At 42.0% G+C, this 11,890-nt stretch overlaps 3 protein-coding genes across 7 annotated transcripts; 2 read left to right on the top strand and 1 right to left on the bottom strand.

Annotated features, from left to right (window-relative positions):
• The first annotated feature begins 653 nt into the window (after positions 1–653).
• Positions 654–3,437, top strand: LOC121771662 (probable WRKY transcription factor 4). Of its 3 annotated transcripts, none has more exons than XM_042168497.1 (4): positions 654–1,338; positions 1,937–2,541; positions 2,612–2,773; positions 2,894–3,437. In XM_042168497.1, the coding sequence occupies exons 1-4, from the start codon at positions 907–909 to the stop codon at positions 3,165–3,167; spliced, it is 1,473 nt and encodes a 490-aa protein (XP_042024431.1). In that variant the 5' UTR covers positions 654–906; the 3' UTR covers positions 3,168–3,437. The 3 variants fall into 3 exon arrangements, with proteins under 3 accessions (XP_042024431.1, XP_042024429.1, XP_042024430.1); XM_042168495.1 differs by having other exon boundaries at positions 655–1,368; XM_042168496.1 differs by having other exon boundaries at positions 656–1,368; positions 2,627–2,773.
• A 62-nt stretch (positions 3,438–3,499) lies between these two features.
• Positions 3,500–6,448, top strand: LOC121771661 (protein IMPAIRED IN BABA-INDUCED STERILITY 1-like). The gene is made up of 7 exons (XM_042168494.1): positions 3,500–4,133; positions 4,245–4,847; positions 4,970–5,197; positions 5,266–5,363; positions 5,437–5,542; positions 5,742–6,100; positions 6,171–6,448. The coding sequence occupies exons 1-6, from the start codon at positions 3,756–3,758 to the stop codon at positions 6,039–6,041; spliced, it is 1,713 nt and encodes a 570-aa protein (XP_042024428.1). The 5' UTR covers positions 3,500–3,755; the 3' UTR covers positions 6,042–6,100; positions 6,171–6,448.
• Positions 6,449–6,993: 545 nt separating this feature from the next.
• LOC121772593 lies at positions 6,994–11,608 on the bottom strand. Of its 3 annotated transcripts, none has more exons than XM_042169755.1 (11): positions 11,397–11,608; positions 10,477–10,617; positions 10,011–10,200; positions 9,503–9,586; positions 8,815–9,228; positions 8,583–8,715; positions 8,335–8,497; positions 8,061–8,189; positions 7,741–7,935; positions 7,521–7,643; positions 6,994–7,407 (listed from the first exon to the last, which is right to left on the bottom strand). In XM_042169755.1, exons 3-11 carry the CDS (start codon positions 10,174–10,176, stop codon positions 7,297–7,299), a joined length of 1,518 nt encoding a protein of 505 aa, XP_042025689.1. In that variant the 5' UTR covers positions 10,177–10,200; positions 10,477–10,617; positions 11,397–11,608; the 3' UTR covers positions 6,994–7,296. The 3 variants fall into 3 exon arrangements, with proteins under 3 accessions (XP_042025689.1, XP_042025691.1, XP_042025690.1); XM_042169757.1 differs by lacking the exon at positions 11,397–11,608 and adding an exon at positions 10,931–11,007; XM_042169756.1 differs by lacking the exon at positions 11,397–11,608 and adding an exon at positions 10,850–11,003.
• Positions 11,609–11,890: the final 282 nt, after the last annotated feature.

Genomic DNA, 11,890 nt, shown 5'->3' with positions numbered 1-11,890 from the left:
TATTTGGACGTCTGTGCGGGCGTCCGTCGTGTCACCCAATGTTATCAAATAGCAACTATGGCGGTGCCATGGCTCTATGGCATGGCGTTCGGTGATGGAAACGCCATAGTACCATGGCGCTGCCATAGCACCGTCATATCTACCATTTGACAACATTGCGTGTGTACTGCATTTAGGAATGGAGCATTATGCAAGAAACATGGAGATTAGAGTTGTATATTATGCTTTTTAATTGTTTTAATAGTTTTAGATGTTATATTTTTATTATTTTCTAATTTTTGAATTATATATAAATAAGTATCATTTTATTTATTTAATTATTGACTGCCATATCCGTCATACTAATATTCCATATCCCTGTGGCGGTTTTTAGGCGAACCGCCATACGAGATTGATAACATTGGTGTCACCGCAATAGCGGACTTTTGCGGAAACCGACGGACGATCGACGTCCGCGTCCATCGTTTTTAACGCAATAGCGGACGACCGGCACGCTGGTCCACCCCGACGTTCGCACGCTATTGCGGATGCTCTTGCTACTTGAACTCCAAAAAGTAATGAAAATATGATGAAGTAAACGATAAATAGTCTCCAGCAGTCCAGCTATTTGTTGCATGTTGCAGATAAAACAGAGAGAGAGTGAGAATGCAAGTTGCAGATACTTTATAGCCCCTTTGTAATAAACAACCACGTGGGCCCCCTCTCTCTCCCAACTTGCTTGACTCTCTTCAAATCTCATCTAAATAGTTCGTGTCTCTCTGTATCTATATTTATGTATTTGTAGTGGAGCTGGCAGCTATGGAGTGAGATCCAAGAATAACAAAATCGCAGCCACATCCCTATTCCAAATTTCCAATCGATTGGTGAAGACTCGAGATAACATTTCGCATTAAGAGAGAGAGGAGAATGGGAGAGACAAGTGTCGCAGATGCAGCGGGCGCGGTGGCAGCTGCGAGACCCAAGCCGGCGACCATCGCCGTTCCGCCACGTGGCTCCGTGTCGGAGTCACTATTCACCAACGGGCTCAGCGGTATGGGCTTCAGCCCGGGCCCGATGTCCTTGGTCTCGAGCTTCTTCTCTGACCAGGGCCCCTTTTCCTTCTCCCAGCTCTTGGCCGGCGCCACTGCTTCGCCGATTGCGGCGCCTCAGCCCAAAGAGGAGACCTGCCGCGATTCTTCTGAAAATGACGGCGCCGGGTTTAAGCGGAACAGGCCGATGACTCTGGTGGTGGCGCCGCCGCAGCAGCAGCCGGAGAGCTTGAGCCCGCTCTTCATGGTGCCGCCGGGGCTCACCCCTTCCGGCATCCTCAACTCGCCGGCCTTCCTTTCCCCGCTTCAGGTCACCTTTCAAGAGCGGGCTCTTGAAAAGGTAAGGCCTTAGAAATTGGGATTGAGACTTTTATCAAATTATTATCCAGTTGAAATTAGGGTTACAAAAATTCCCCAATTTCAAGGCCTTACCTTTTCAATTGTGGGGAGCTTATGTGGGATTGAATGTCTGGAAATTTGAAACCATGATTGAGTTGAGAAATTGAATCTCTATCAAATATTCTATAATCTTCTTGACCAAAGAGCTGCTGCAGATACTTGTGCATTTGGCGGAATATAGGGTTAAAAAATATTGAAATATTGGATAATGATCAAATCTTATACTCCTAATGCATTATCTTGCTTGATTGGTCTAAGTAATGCTAGAAAAAATAGGAAACTCTCATTGTGAGCATTAGATGTTTGAGCTTTTCAAGAATGTATTCTTCAATTGGTTGCTTTAATCAGAGTTACTTATCCTTAGATTGATAGAAAATATAGCCGTTTTGATCATTCGTTTAAGTGGTTAACATCATTCGATTAAGTGGTTTCGTTAAGCGCGATTCTTGGCATCAAGAACTCGTATATGGGCAAAAGTGATCAATTCTTGCATCTTAATCTCTCTGCAGAGCCCTTTTGGAATGTCCCACCAACAGGCGCTGGCGCACGTTACAGCTCAGGCCGCGTTTTCTCAATCTCATATGCAGATGAACTTGGAGCTTCAGCGCTCATCTGTGGCTCCCACCACCGAAGCACCAGTTAGCCATTCGTCCCCTGCACCGAGTGAGACCTTGACAGAACAGGTCAATCTACCGCAACGGGAGAGCTCAAAACTTGAGCCTTCTGAAGTTTCTCAATCTGATAAAAAGGCTGCTTATGTCACCACCGGCGATAAGCCAGCAAGCGATGGCTATAACTGGAGGAAATACGGGCAGAAGTGTGTCAAGGCCAGTGAGTGCCCCAGGAGCTACTATAAATGCACGTATGCGAATTGCCTTGTGAAGAAGAAGGTGGAACGGTCTTATGATGGCCGTGTATCAGAGATTGTATATAAAGGAGAGCACAATCATGACCCGCCCCAATCTAATAAACGGAAAAAGGACAGTTCTGTGGCGTTGGATGGAGAGACGAACTGCGTAGATGAGAATGTACACGAATCGCAGAATGACGAAATGGAAGGTTCTTTGATAGTAATAGACGACGAGAAGGATAACGAGCCACTTGCTAAAAGGAGGTAAGAATTAGTTTCTTTCATTTGGTCATACTTTTTCCTCCATTTGTACACTGACTTGTGCTCCGGGCAGGAGCTCGGACAACAGGCAGCAATCAATGCCGGCTACATCGCATCAAACTATTACAGAGTCGAAGATTGTGGTGCAGACAAGAAGCGAAGTTGATCTTTTAGACGACGGATACAAATGGAGAAAATATGGGCAGAAAGTTGTCAAGGGGAATCCTCATCCAAGGTGCAACTCTTTTCATCAATCACCGTAGATTTTCAGGCCGGTCTTGGTCTCGTTTGTTTCTATCTTAGCAAAACATGTCCTAATAGCTACGACTAATATTGGCTCGTCCTTTTGCTGCAGGAGCTACTACAGGTGTACATATGCGGGATGCAATGTTCGTAAGCAGGTGGAGAGGTCTTCGGCAGACCCCAAAGCGGTCATCACTTCGTACGAGGGGAAGCACAGCCACGAAATCCCGGCTGGAAAATATATGAGCAGTAACCAAGGCTTGCCTGCTGCCAATGCGCAGCTGTCGAAGATGCAAAGGGTGATGGCTAAGGCACCTTCGGAGATGGAGTTTGGTAGCGAAGCTCCGATCACTCTACATCTGAAAGAAGAAGAGGTCGCGGTTTGATCCCTCCGACTACAACGCGATGAACAGAATAAGAATTGCGGTGAACCGAATTCCACCTTGTGTGGGAGAGGAGTTCATGCTGTAAGTACTGTTTTGCTGCTAAAATGTGTTGACAATAGTGTTATTTTGTTCAAGTTTGAATCATGCCTCATATGTATATTTATTTTTTGTGTTTTGAATGAGCGAATGCAAATACTAGATAGTTATTGTAAGTTTGATGGATAATGGCGTTACATGTTGTAATGCAAGTATAATTGTGTTTTTGATTAATTGATTGAATCAAATTATAAGAAACAACAAAGTTACCGAAAATAGTATGATTATGATGATTGGAGGGAGGAGGTGCAGATGTGTGTCTCCCCCTCCTCTCCTCCGCATTCCTCGCAGCAAAATGACAAGAAAATCTTCATCTTGTCTCTCATTCTCTTCATTCTTCTTTCCATTTTAAACCCCGACGCGCTCTGAATTACTATAGGGGCGTGTTCGGAACTTCCCGCCCCTCCGGTATTCGGCCCATTTCCCTATCTGGGTCGGGTCAGCTTTTGCCGCCGCATCGCATTGCATTGCATTTTTCCGGCGTCGGGGGCGATGGGGTGTGTCAGCTCCAAGAAAATCAGGTGCGATTCGCCTACCTATGACGAAGTCTGCTCCACCTCCTGCATCGGCAACGGCAACCGCAAGTGGTCCCGCCGCCACCCCTCCCTAACGGAGGAGATCTTGGTGGTGAAGGCAGAGGCAGAGACGGAGGCGGAAGGCGGCAGGGAATCGGAGGCGGAGACCAAGCGACGCAATCACAAAGACTCCTCGAGGGAGTCGAAGAGAGAGAAGAAGCATGCTTACTACGGGAGGCAGTCGGAAAGCGACCTCATCGCCGCCGGCTGGCCGTCCTGGCTCACTGCCGTCGCAGCGGAGGCCATCGATGGTTGGGTCCCTTTGAGAGCAGATGCGTACGAGAGATTGGATAAGGTTTGAAAACGAAATATTAAATCACGCCCGTGTACCAAACAACATCATATTATTACAATTAAATTTTATTTTTCTTATTTTAATGAAACAACGTCGTTGTAAAACATGTAGATTGGGCAAGGGACGTACAGCAATGTGTACCGCGCTCGTGATCTGAAAACGAACAAGATCGTGGCGGTGAAGAAGGTTCGTTTCGACAATTTCCAAGCGGAGAGCGTGAGGTTCATGTCTCGGGAGATCATGATCCTGCGAATGATGGATCATCCAAACGTGATGAAGTTGGAGGGGATTATCACATCACGACTATCTTGCACAATTTACCTAGTATTCGAGTACATGGAGCATGATCTCGCAGGGCTGTTGTCGTGTCCCGATATCACGTTCACCGAGTCGCAGATCAAATGCCACATGAAGCAGCTGTTGAGTGGGCTCGACCACTGCCATTCGCGCGGGATCATGCATCGGGACATCAAGTCCTCGAACATATTGGTGAACAACCAAGGCGTGTTGAAGATTGCCGACTTTGGTTTGGCTTATTTCACCAGACCTAAGAACCGGGAGCCGCTCACGAGCCGCGTCGTGACTCTCTGGTACCGCCCGCCCGAGCTCCTCCTCGGCTCCACCAAATACGGAGGCGAGGTCGATCTTTGGAGTGCCGGTTGTGTCTTTGCTGAGCTTTTCTTGGGAAGGCCTATTCTCAAGGGCAGAACCGAGGTTGGTTGATTATTACTGCTTCATCCGTCTCATTTTAAGTGACACATTTTTTTATGATGTCACGTTCAAAACGATTCATTTCATTTCTAAAAGCTAAAACATCAAAATTCCATGATTATTAGGTGGAGCAATTGCACAAGATCTTCAGGCTATGCGGGACGCCAGCCAACGAGTACTGGAGGGCGTCCCGGCTGCCTCTGGCGAGCATGTTCAAGCCGCAGCATCCGTACGACAGCACGCTGAGGGAGAGGTGTGCCGAGCTGCCTGAAACCGCGGTCGATCTCATTGAGTCGCTGCTGGGCATACAGCCTGCCAAGCGCGGGACTGCTGCCTCTGCTCTCCAATCCGAGGTTCGTATCAATATTCACCGCTCAATCTTTGTCGTCTCGGGTTAATTTTTGTGTGTGCGTGTGCGAAGTATTTCAACACGAGGCCGTACGCGTGCGACCCCTCCAGCATGCCGAAATTCCCCCCTAACAAAGAGATGGATGCCAAAGCCAGAGAAGATGAGAGAAGGTCTGCATCTACAAGTTTTTTTTTCCTTTCATAATCAAATTCATTATTTACCAATAATGGTGGTTTTTTTCAGGATGAAAGGGCTCTCAACAAGGCAAGAAGCAGCTGCAGTTTCGAGAAACCCGAGAAGAATGCGCAAGACTCTGCACGAAACGAGTGACTTCTGCAACCTGGTTGAGGTACCCCGTCCTTGTTGGTTACGACTGGTTTCTTTATTAGGCCACTATTCCGAGTTTTTAGGCTGCTCAACGAAAGCACTAATGTTGCATGTTAAACAAAAAAACGCTATAAATCACACATCGGTTTCCTTTCATAACCGATGTGGAACACTGGAGTCTTGACATATATACTAATAAAACGAACTTATTTATGGCGCAGGAGGAGAACGAGGAGGAGAATGCCGGGGCAGTGCAAAAGAGCAACAAAGGAGGCAGCAAGAAGGCAGCGAGGAGCGGGATGCTGGCGCCGCGTGCAGCATCAAAGCAGTCCCTGGACACAAAATCAGACATCTCGGCCGCCTCCAACTCGACACAGGACTCAATCACCAGCACCAAGTCCGTCCCGGTGCAGAGGCACAAGCAGCTCCCCGTATTCACGAGGCTCAGCAACAACAACTCCACCTCTAAATCGCTGAAATCCGTGAACTCTAACCCCATCCTACACCAGGAGTATGCGTAGTTCGACCAATCCGCCACGCGCTCGGACAGCCTCGTCCGGATCCGCTGAAAATCTCCGAGGTAGACTATATCACATTCTTTGCTTCAAACATAGATCATCACTGAATAAAATTCAACCAACCATTTGCAGATTAACTGAAACACTACAAATTCTCTAGAGGTTTTTTTTGCTGAATTATCAGAGGAATGCAGCAGAGATCTTATAACATCAAGCATTGTTTGTGAGGAAGGATTTGTCTGTATTTATTTTTCCTTTTTTGTTAACTTCCAACTATGTATTGAGAAAACAGTACAGATGATTTGTTTATATTGTTGTAATCACATAACATCAACTGTAGTATAGATAAGTCATTCATTTTTTTTTCAACAAGGTAAATAATGAATGGTTAGTGTGTTTTGGGTACGACATATATTTGTGAATGTACAAATTGTATATATGTCCAACATTATTTATCAAGATTGTATGTATCGCTATTTTTGTTTACATAATTTAGTTACTTTGGCATGCCATTATTTCTAAATGCTAAATATATTTTAGATATTAGCTAATCCTATTTTTTTAATGTTCATATGATCATTATCTATTGAATAAATAAACAGAAAATAATACTACTACATGACTAAAATGGTCGAATTCCACATACACTATTGGTTTTATTCTCTCATATCAAAAATCATTTTATTCAGAATATGACACATTTATTAAGTGTTAATATTCATTATTCATGTATTTTAGTTGTATCTCTTACTATCTTTTTAAGTATATATTTTTTTTTACTTCGTAGGAGTATAATTTATAATTGTGTATATTTATTATACTATGTCCGGATTAAATTGACATGTGAATAATTAAAATATGAATTTATTAAAATTAAAAGAGATATCTTCAGCATCAATAATTAATGGAGTTTCCAATCTGTCCAAAAATAAGAGAAAAATAAAAAATAAATAGATTGACAGAAAAATAAAAGGGGCTTCATTCATAGGGGCTTCGGAGAAAAATACCATCCAATATCGTTCTGACATAGAACAAGAAGAAACAATAAATAAAATAAAAAATTTACATACCATAGCACAATATTCTATGGATTCATACAACATGTTACACTGATGAGAGGGGGCTGGCTGGGCCATTTCTAGACATTATTGTATCAGACCATTAAAAATCAATGTTCTAGTCATGAATTAGTGATAGTTCAACTGTCTTGAGCTTCACAGAGGCTGATGGTGGTGGTGGTGACGACTCGTCAGGGACATCACTCTTTGAGCTTGACGATCGTAGGTATCTGTCCATGGTTGACAAAATCAATCTTGTTCAACCTCACACAACACAGGATCTTCTCGGGTAGCTCTTCTGGTTTCTGTGCCTGTTCATAAGAGACGACATCATTAAAGTCGAGATTAGAGAGAATCTTCGCGAGTATTGACAGTTGCATGCATCAAGAAAGAGCCAATGTACATTGAAATTTTTTTGAGTTACCTGAATTGTTAAACCGAGATCCAATATTCCGGTAGCTAGCCGCTCTCGGAATGCTTCGAGTCCCTTTCTTGCAATGTAACTGAACCGATGAATGTCGAGGTCAATTTCAAAGTAATTCGATCCCTGTATAAAAGAGAATGCTCACAATAAGAATCAACATCATGTTATGAAGAAAAAAAATGTTTTCTTTCATATTTCCAAGTGGGAAAAAGTGTCCTACCTGATAAAACGCGTGCTGAGGGCGGGAGAGAACTGGTTTTTCGTTGTAGGCGTTGAGGAGTTTTTTCTCGGTGGAACCCCCGACGAGATCTTCTGGATTGACCACCCCAACCATAATTTTTAGCCTTTCTCGGAAAGGAACAGTTGAGTCTTTAGCAAATCCTTTAATCTTTTCCGTATCATCGGCGACCAATCTCTGCAGCATAAACATTTCTATATGAACAAAACTATCGTGTGCTAACTCGAAAACAACACACATAATCATCGCTGCAAGATATCCATTGTTTCCTCTCACATTTTCGAAGGTATTTGAATTGTTACCTTTATACAGTCTTGAAATTGAGGAGATACTTCTTTCTCGAAACCTTCAGAAAGCTTGAAATACATAACGAGGCTCAAGCCCTCACCATCACCATCACCGAGAAACATAGGTGCGGGATAAGTGGGCAGCTACCACAAAATAAACAAACGAGACGAGCCATTATCAGATGAAGACATAGTTATTACTTACTTATTAGATAAGACGTGGTGCTGAGGGAAGGCAACCAACCCCTTCCAGCACGATTTAAGGTAGTGCGACAAATCAAAGAATTACCTGAATGTTAACAATTAGCAAGGCCGGGACTTCCCCATCGGCTTTTAGGGAAGGCAGCTCGAGCTGTTGGGCAATGTGACTGATCTTTTTCGGAGATACAAATAAATCTACGCCGATTGGAGTGTAAGGAGAAACATTTGATGCCGGGGATTTCTTCTTATCTCTGTGGTTATAAGTTGTTAGATAATAAGGAATGTTACGCAATACTCCTTTATTTAAAGAAATACTACATGATTTTTTGGACATACTTGAAGTAATTTTCTCCACGTAGCTTAAAGGTCGAGGGGGAAATCTTGGACCAAGTTCCAGAAGTTGACTTCTCATCGGAACAACACGGAATCATTAATCCAGCTCTGGGACGATAAAGAAACTTCGATGTACCTGAATTCATCTATGTTATTTCAAAATCTGGGACAGGATATACTCTATAACGCAATTTAGTACTCCATATACGAGGCACAATACCAATAAGATACTCACAGATTTCATCCATTTCTTCCCCATCTACAGATTTTCTCTTGAAAGAAAGCCGAATAACAGCTGATTTCTTCCTGTGAGAATGAGATCCTGAATTCAACGAGCTGCTGATCTTATCGTTAAAACTCACTGAAGGAACTAGACGGGGTAAAACAGACTTCAATAATTTCTCAGGAATTACATCCTCGTGATCATTTTTGTCATCTTTCACTCCTTTAAAACTCACATATGAACGATCCATGTTCTTTTTCCTCTTGCTACTAGACTCATCACTCTTTGCTGGGCCTGGAAGCTCTTTACTCTGGGTAATTACTAACGAAGAACCGTTTGGCTCCGTGCCTCCATCTTTAGTCACGGACGACTCATGGTTAGACAAAGTATCATGCTGCAACTCTTGTTCATTCTTAGGATAGAGATCTGCAAGATGAGAACTAGAAGGAGTCAAAATAAGTTGCAACTCGTTTCAGAGTTTGATAAAAAAGAATAATATGTTTAACACAGTATCGCGATAGATTCAAATAATCAAATGCAGCCATCTAAGTTTCCGTGGTCCAGAAAAGTTGTACTATGTGACTTCATTTGTTAAAGAATCAAATATAACGTTAATTAAATTAACCACTGAAATATCTAAAAAGTTCAGCAAATAGTTTATTTCCAGAAAAAAAGTATTGCAGAAATTGATGTTCTTTACCTCCATGGTCACTGTCGACGTCATCATCCGAGTCAGAATCCAGAATGCTGAGAGTGTCGAACCATGCTTCTTCTCCGCAAATCCCTGCGAGCACAGCATAACAAAAGGTTTTTCAGCCGGTTAGTGAAAGAAATTTTATTAGCCACACTTAACAAACAGATTCATTTTACAATAGAAGAAAGGGCAAAGAGCACAATCAATAAGAATTTAACAAAGTGCTGAAGTTCAACCCTCCTTAATATACAGTGTGTGTGTGCGTTTGTGTGTTTCTGGGACACGTAGTAACAGAACTTCTGGCTCTTGACGGATGATTTCTAATTTGCATAGCCTATGAGTTACGGTTCATGGTGCTCTGCTTTATTCATGAAAAGTCAGAGTTTCAAGCTAGATAATATAGACCATTACCATCAATTTGACTATGATGACACTGCAACTGAATGAGATGGAATGTAGAACTAGAGAGTAGAGACCTCGGATTTTCTCCAGATGGTAGTCGTTTGAAACTCACCTACTGAAAAATCTGAAACTCGAGCTCCGCAGTCGCTGTTTCTTTTTCTGCTTCCATCTGTAATAGAAGCTGACCGATGCTTCCTACCACGGCGCTTTCTCCTCAACTTAACGGTTTTCAAATGTTTACGTGAGGTAGCCGCTGACGTCGATACACAAGCGCCCATTATGATCACTCAGTCTCTAAATCTCTGCAACAGCGTATAACATGTAAGGAACTTGATAATTGACAGAGGACAAAGTAGCATAAGTTCCAGAACTTAGATGCAATCATGTAATCAAAGGACTACTAACAATGCATACACAATAAGTACATTCAGACCATCAATGCTAAAAAAGAGGAACGAAACAAAACGAGGTCCATTAAAGGTGAGACCATTCCAACTAATTATCATCATCTATTCAGCTTTATCTCTAGAAAACTAATTGTATTTTCAATGATTTGGATCATAAAGGGCATAGCTTACCATAATATTCTAAGAATGCTCCTTCACTTGCAACTAGCAATGCTCGTTGGTCGTTTCCTAATGGTCTGATAAGCAAGAATCTTGCTAAAATCTTTTTAACTCAAAAGATTCAGATATGAATTTTCCGCCTCTTCTTAGGACCTACCACGACATCAAAGAGGGTTAATAATCAGCAAGAGGGGTGAAAATTAACAACTTCACATCTCCTTTTCTCAATTATAAGACAATAAAAGCGAACTGGTTGGAGTTTTTGAATATTTTTTAAAGGGGGGGGGGGGGAAATAAAAGTGAAGCAGCTCCATGTGATCACATAAAACAAAACCAAGAAAAGCAAAAGTGACACAACATATGCAGGGATCATGACCCAAACAACCTTTTCCAAATGACCTTTATTTTTCAGTGTGTTGTGGAAGTGGTGATTAAAGATTTTGGGAAAGAATGAGGAGAAAAGGACCTTGGCAAATGTACCATTCCACAGAAATCAAGAGAGAGGTTGTGAATTTGTGATGGTGAGGCTTAGGGTTGTATGGAAATGCCAATAGACAGTGAGACAAGAGAGCTAGTTGTCATTATCAACAGCATAAATAAATAAGCCCCACATAAATTTGGTACACCAATGAACTTAGATGAGATGCCAAAATCCACATTCCATAAATCAGATAATATCACACCAAAGCAAAAGCATAATCCCAATCCAAAAAAGCTGTAATATCGTAACTGAGGACGCATAATTCTCCCACCCAAATCAATTAATTTATCAATAATCAACAAAGACCAAAACTTTTCCATTAAAAAAGAAGAGGGGAAGTTCTCGGAAAATGCAGCAAATTATATGAATTTAAAAAGGGAAACAAAAACCCCAATCTCTCAACAGAAAACACCAACGATAAAGAACAAGCACGCACGTGCGAATTTCATACCTGGGAGAAAAACGGTTCGTCTTCTCAGCGGGGAGATGTGGGCCCGAGGGTGTCGGATGCGAATTTCGTACCAGTCCCGTTTGATGCTGCCTTTACCCAACACCGATCCTTGTTTATGATTTGCAATTCCTGTTAGTATTTGCCATGGATTTTTCAATTTCGTTGCAGAATATACAGAGGAGATAGACGATGGTATATATCTACGTGGATTTTCAATTGTTGTTTTGCCACTTTTCCCTCGCTGTTAATTTTTTTTATTACTAATACAATGAGATATACATTAAATAAAGATAATAAACCCATAATAAATTCTGGAAACATAATTCTCGGCCTTAATTAACTCCCTCAAAATTGCCTCAAATTCGAAACGTATTCAGATTTTTAGGTGGCTTAAGCTCCCGCCAAAAACAAATTTATTATTCTTAAATATATACGTAATAATTTTGTATAAATTATTATACAAAATCCTGCGATATTAAAATATGTAAAGAATT

This window comes from Salvia splendens, chromosome 16 (genome assembly GCF_004379255.2).
Source record: "Salvia splendens isolate huo1 chromosome 16, SspV2, whole genome shotgun sequence".
NCBI classification, from domain to species: Eukaryota; Viridiplantae; Streptophyta; class Magnoliopsida; order Lamiales; family Lamiaceae; genus Salvia; species Salvia splendens.
This window is presented reverse-complemented; position numbering and strand designations above follow the sequence as displayed.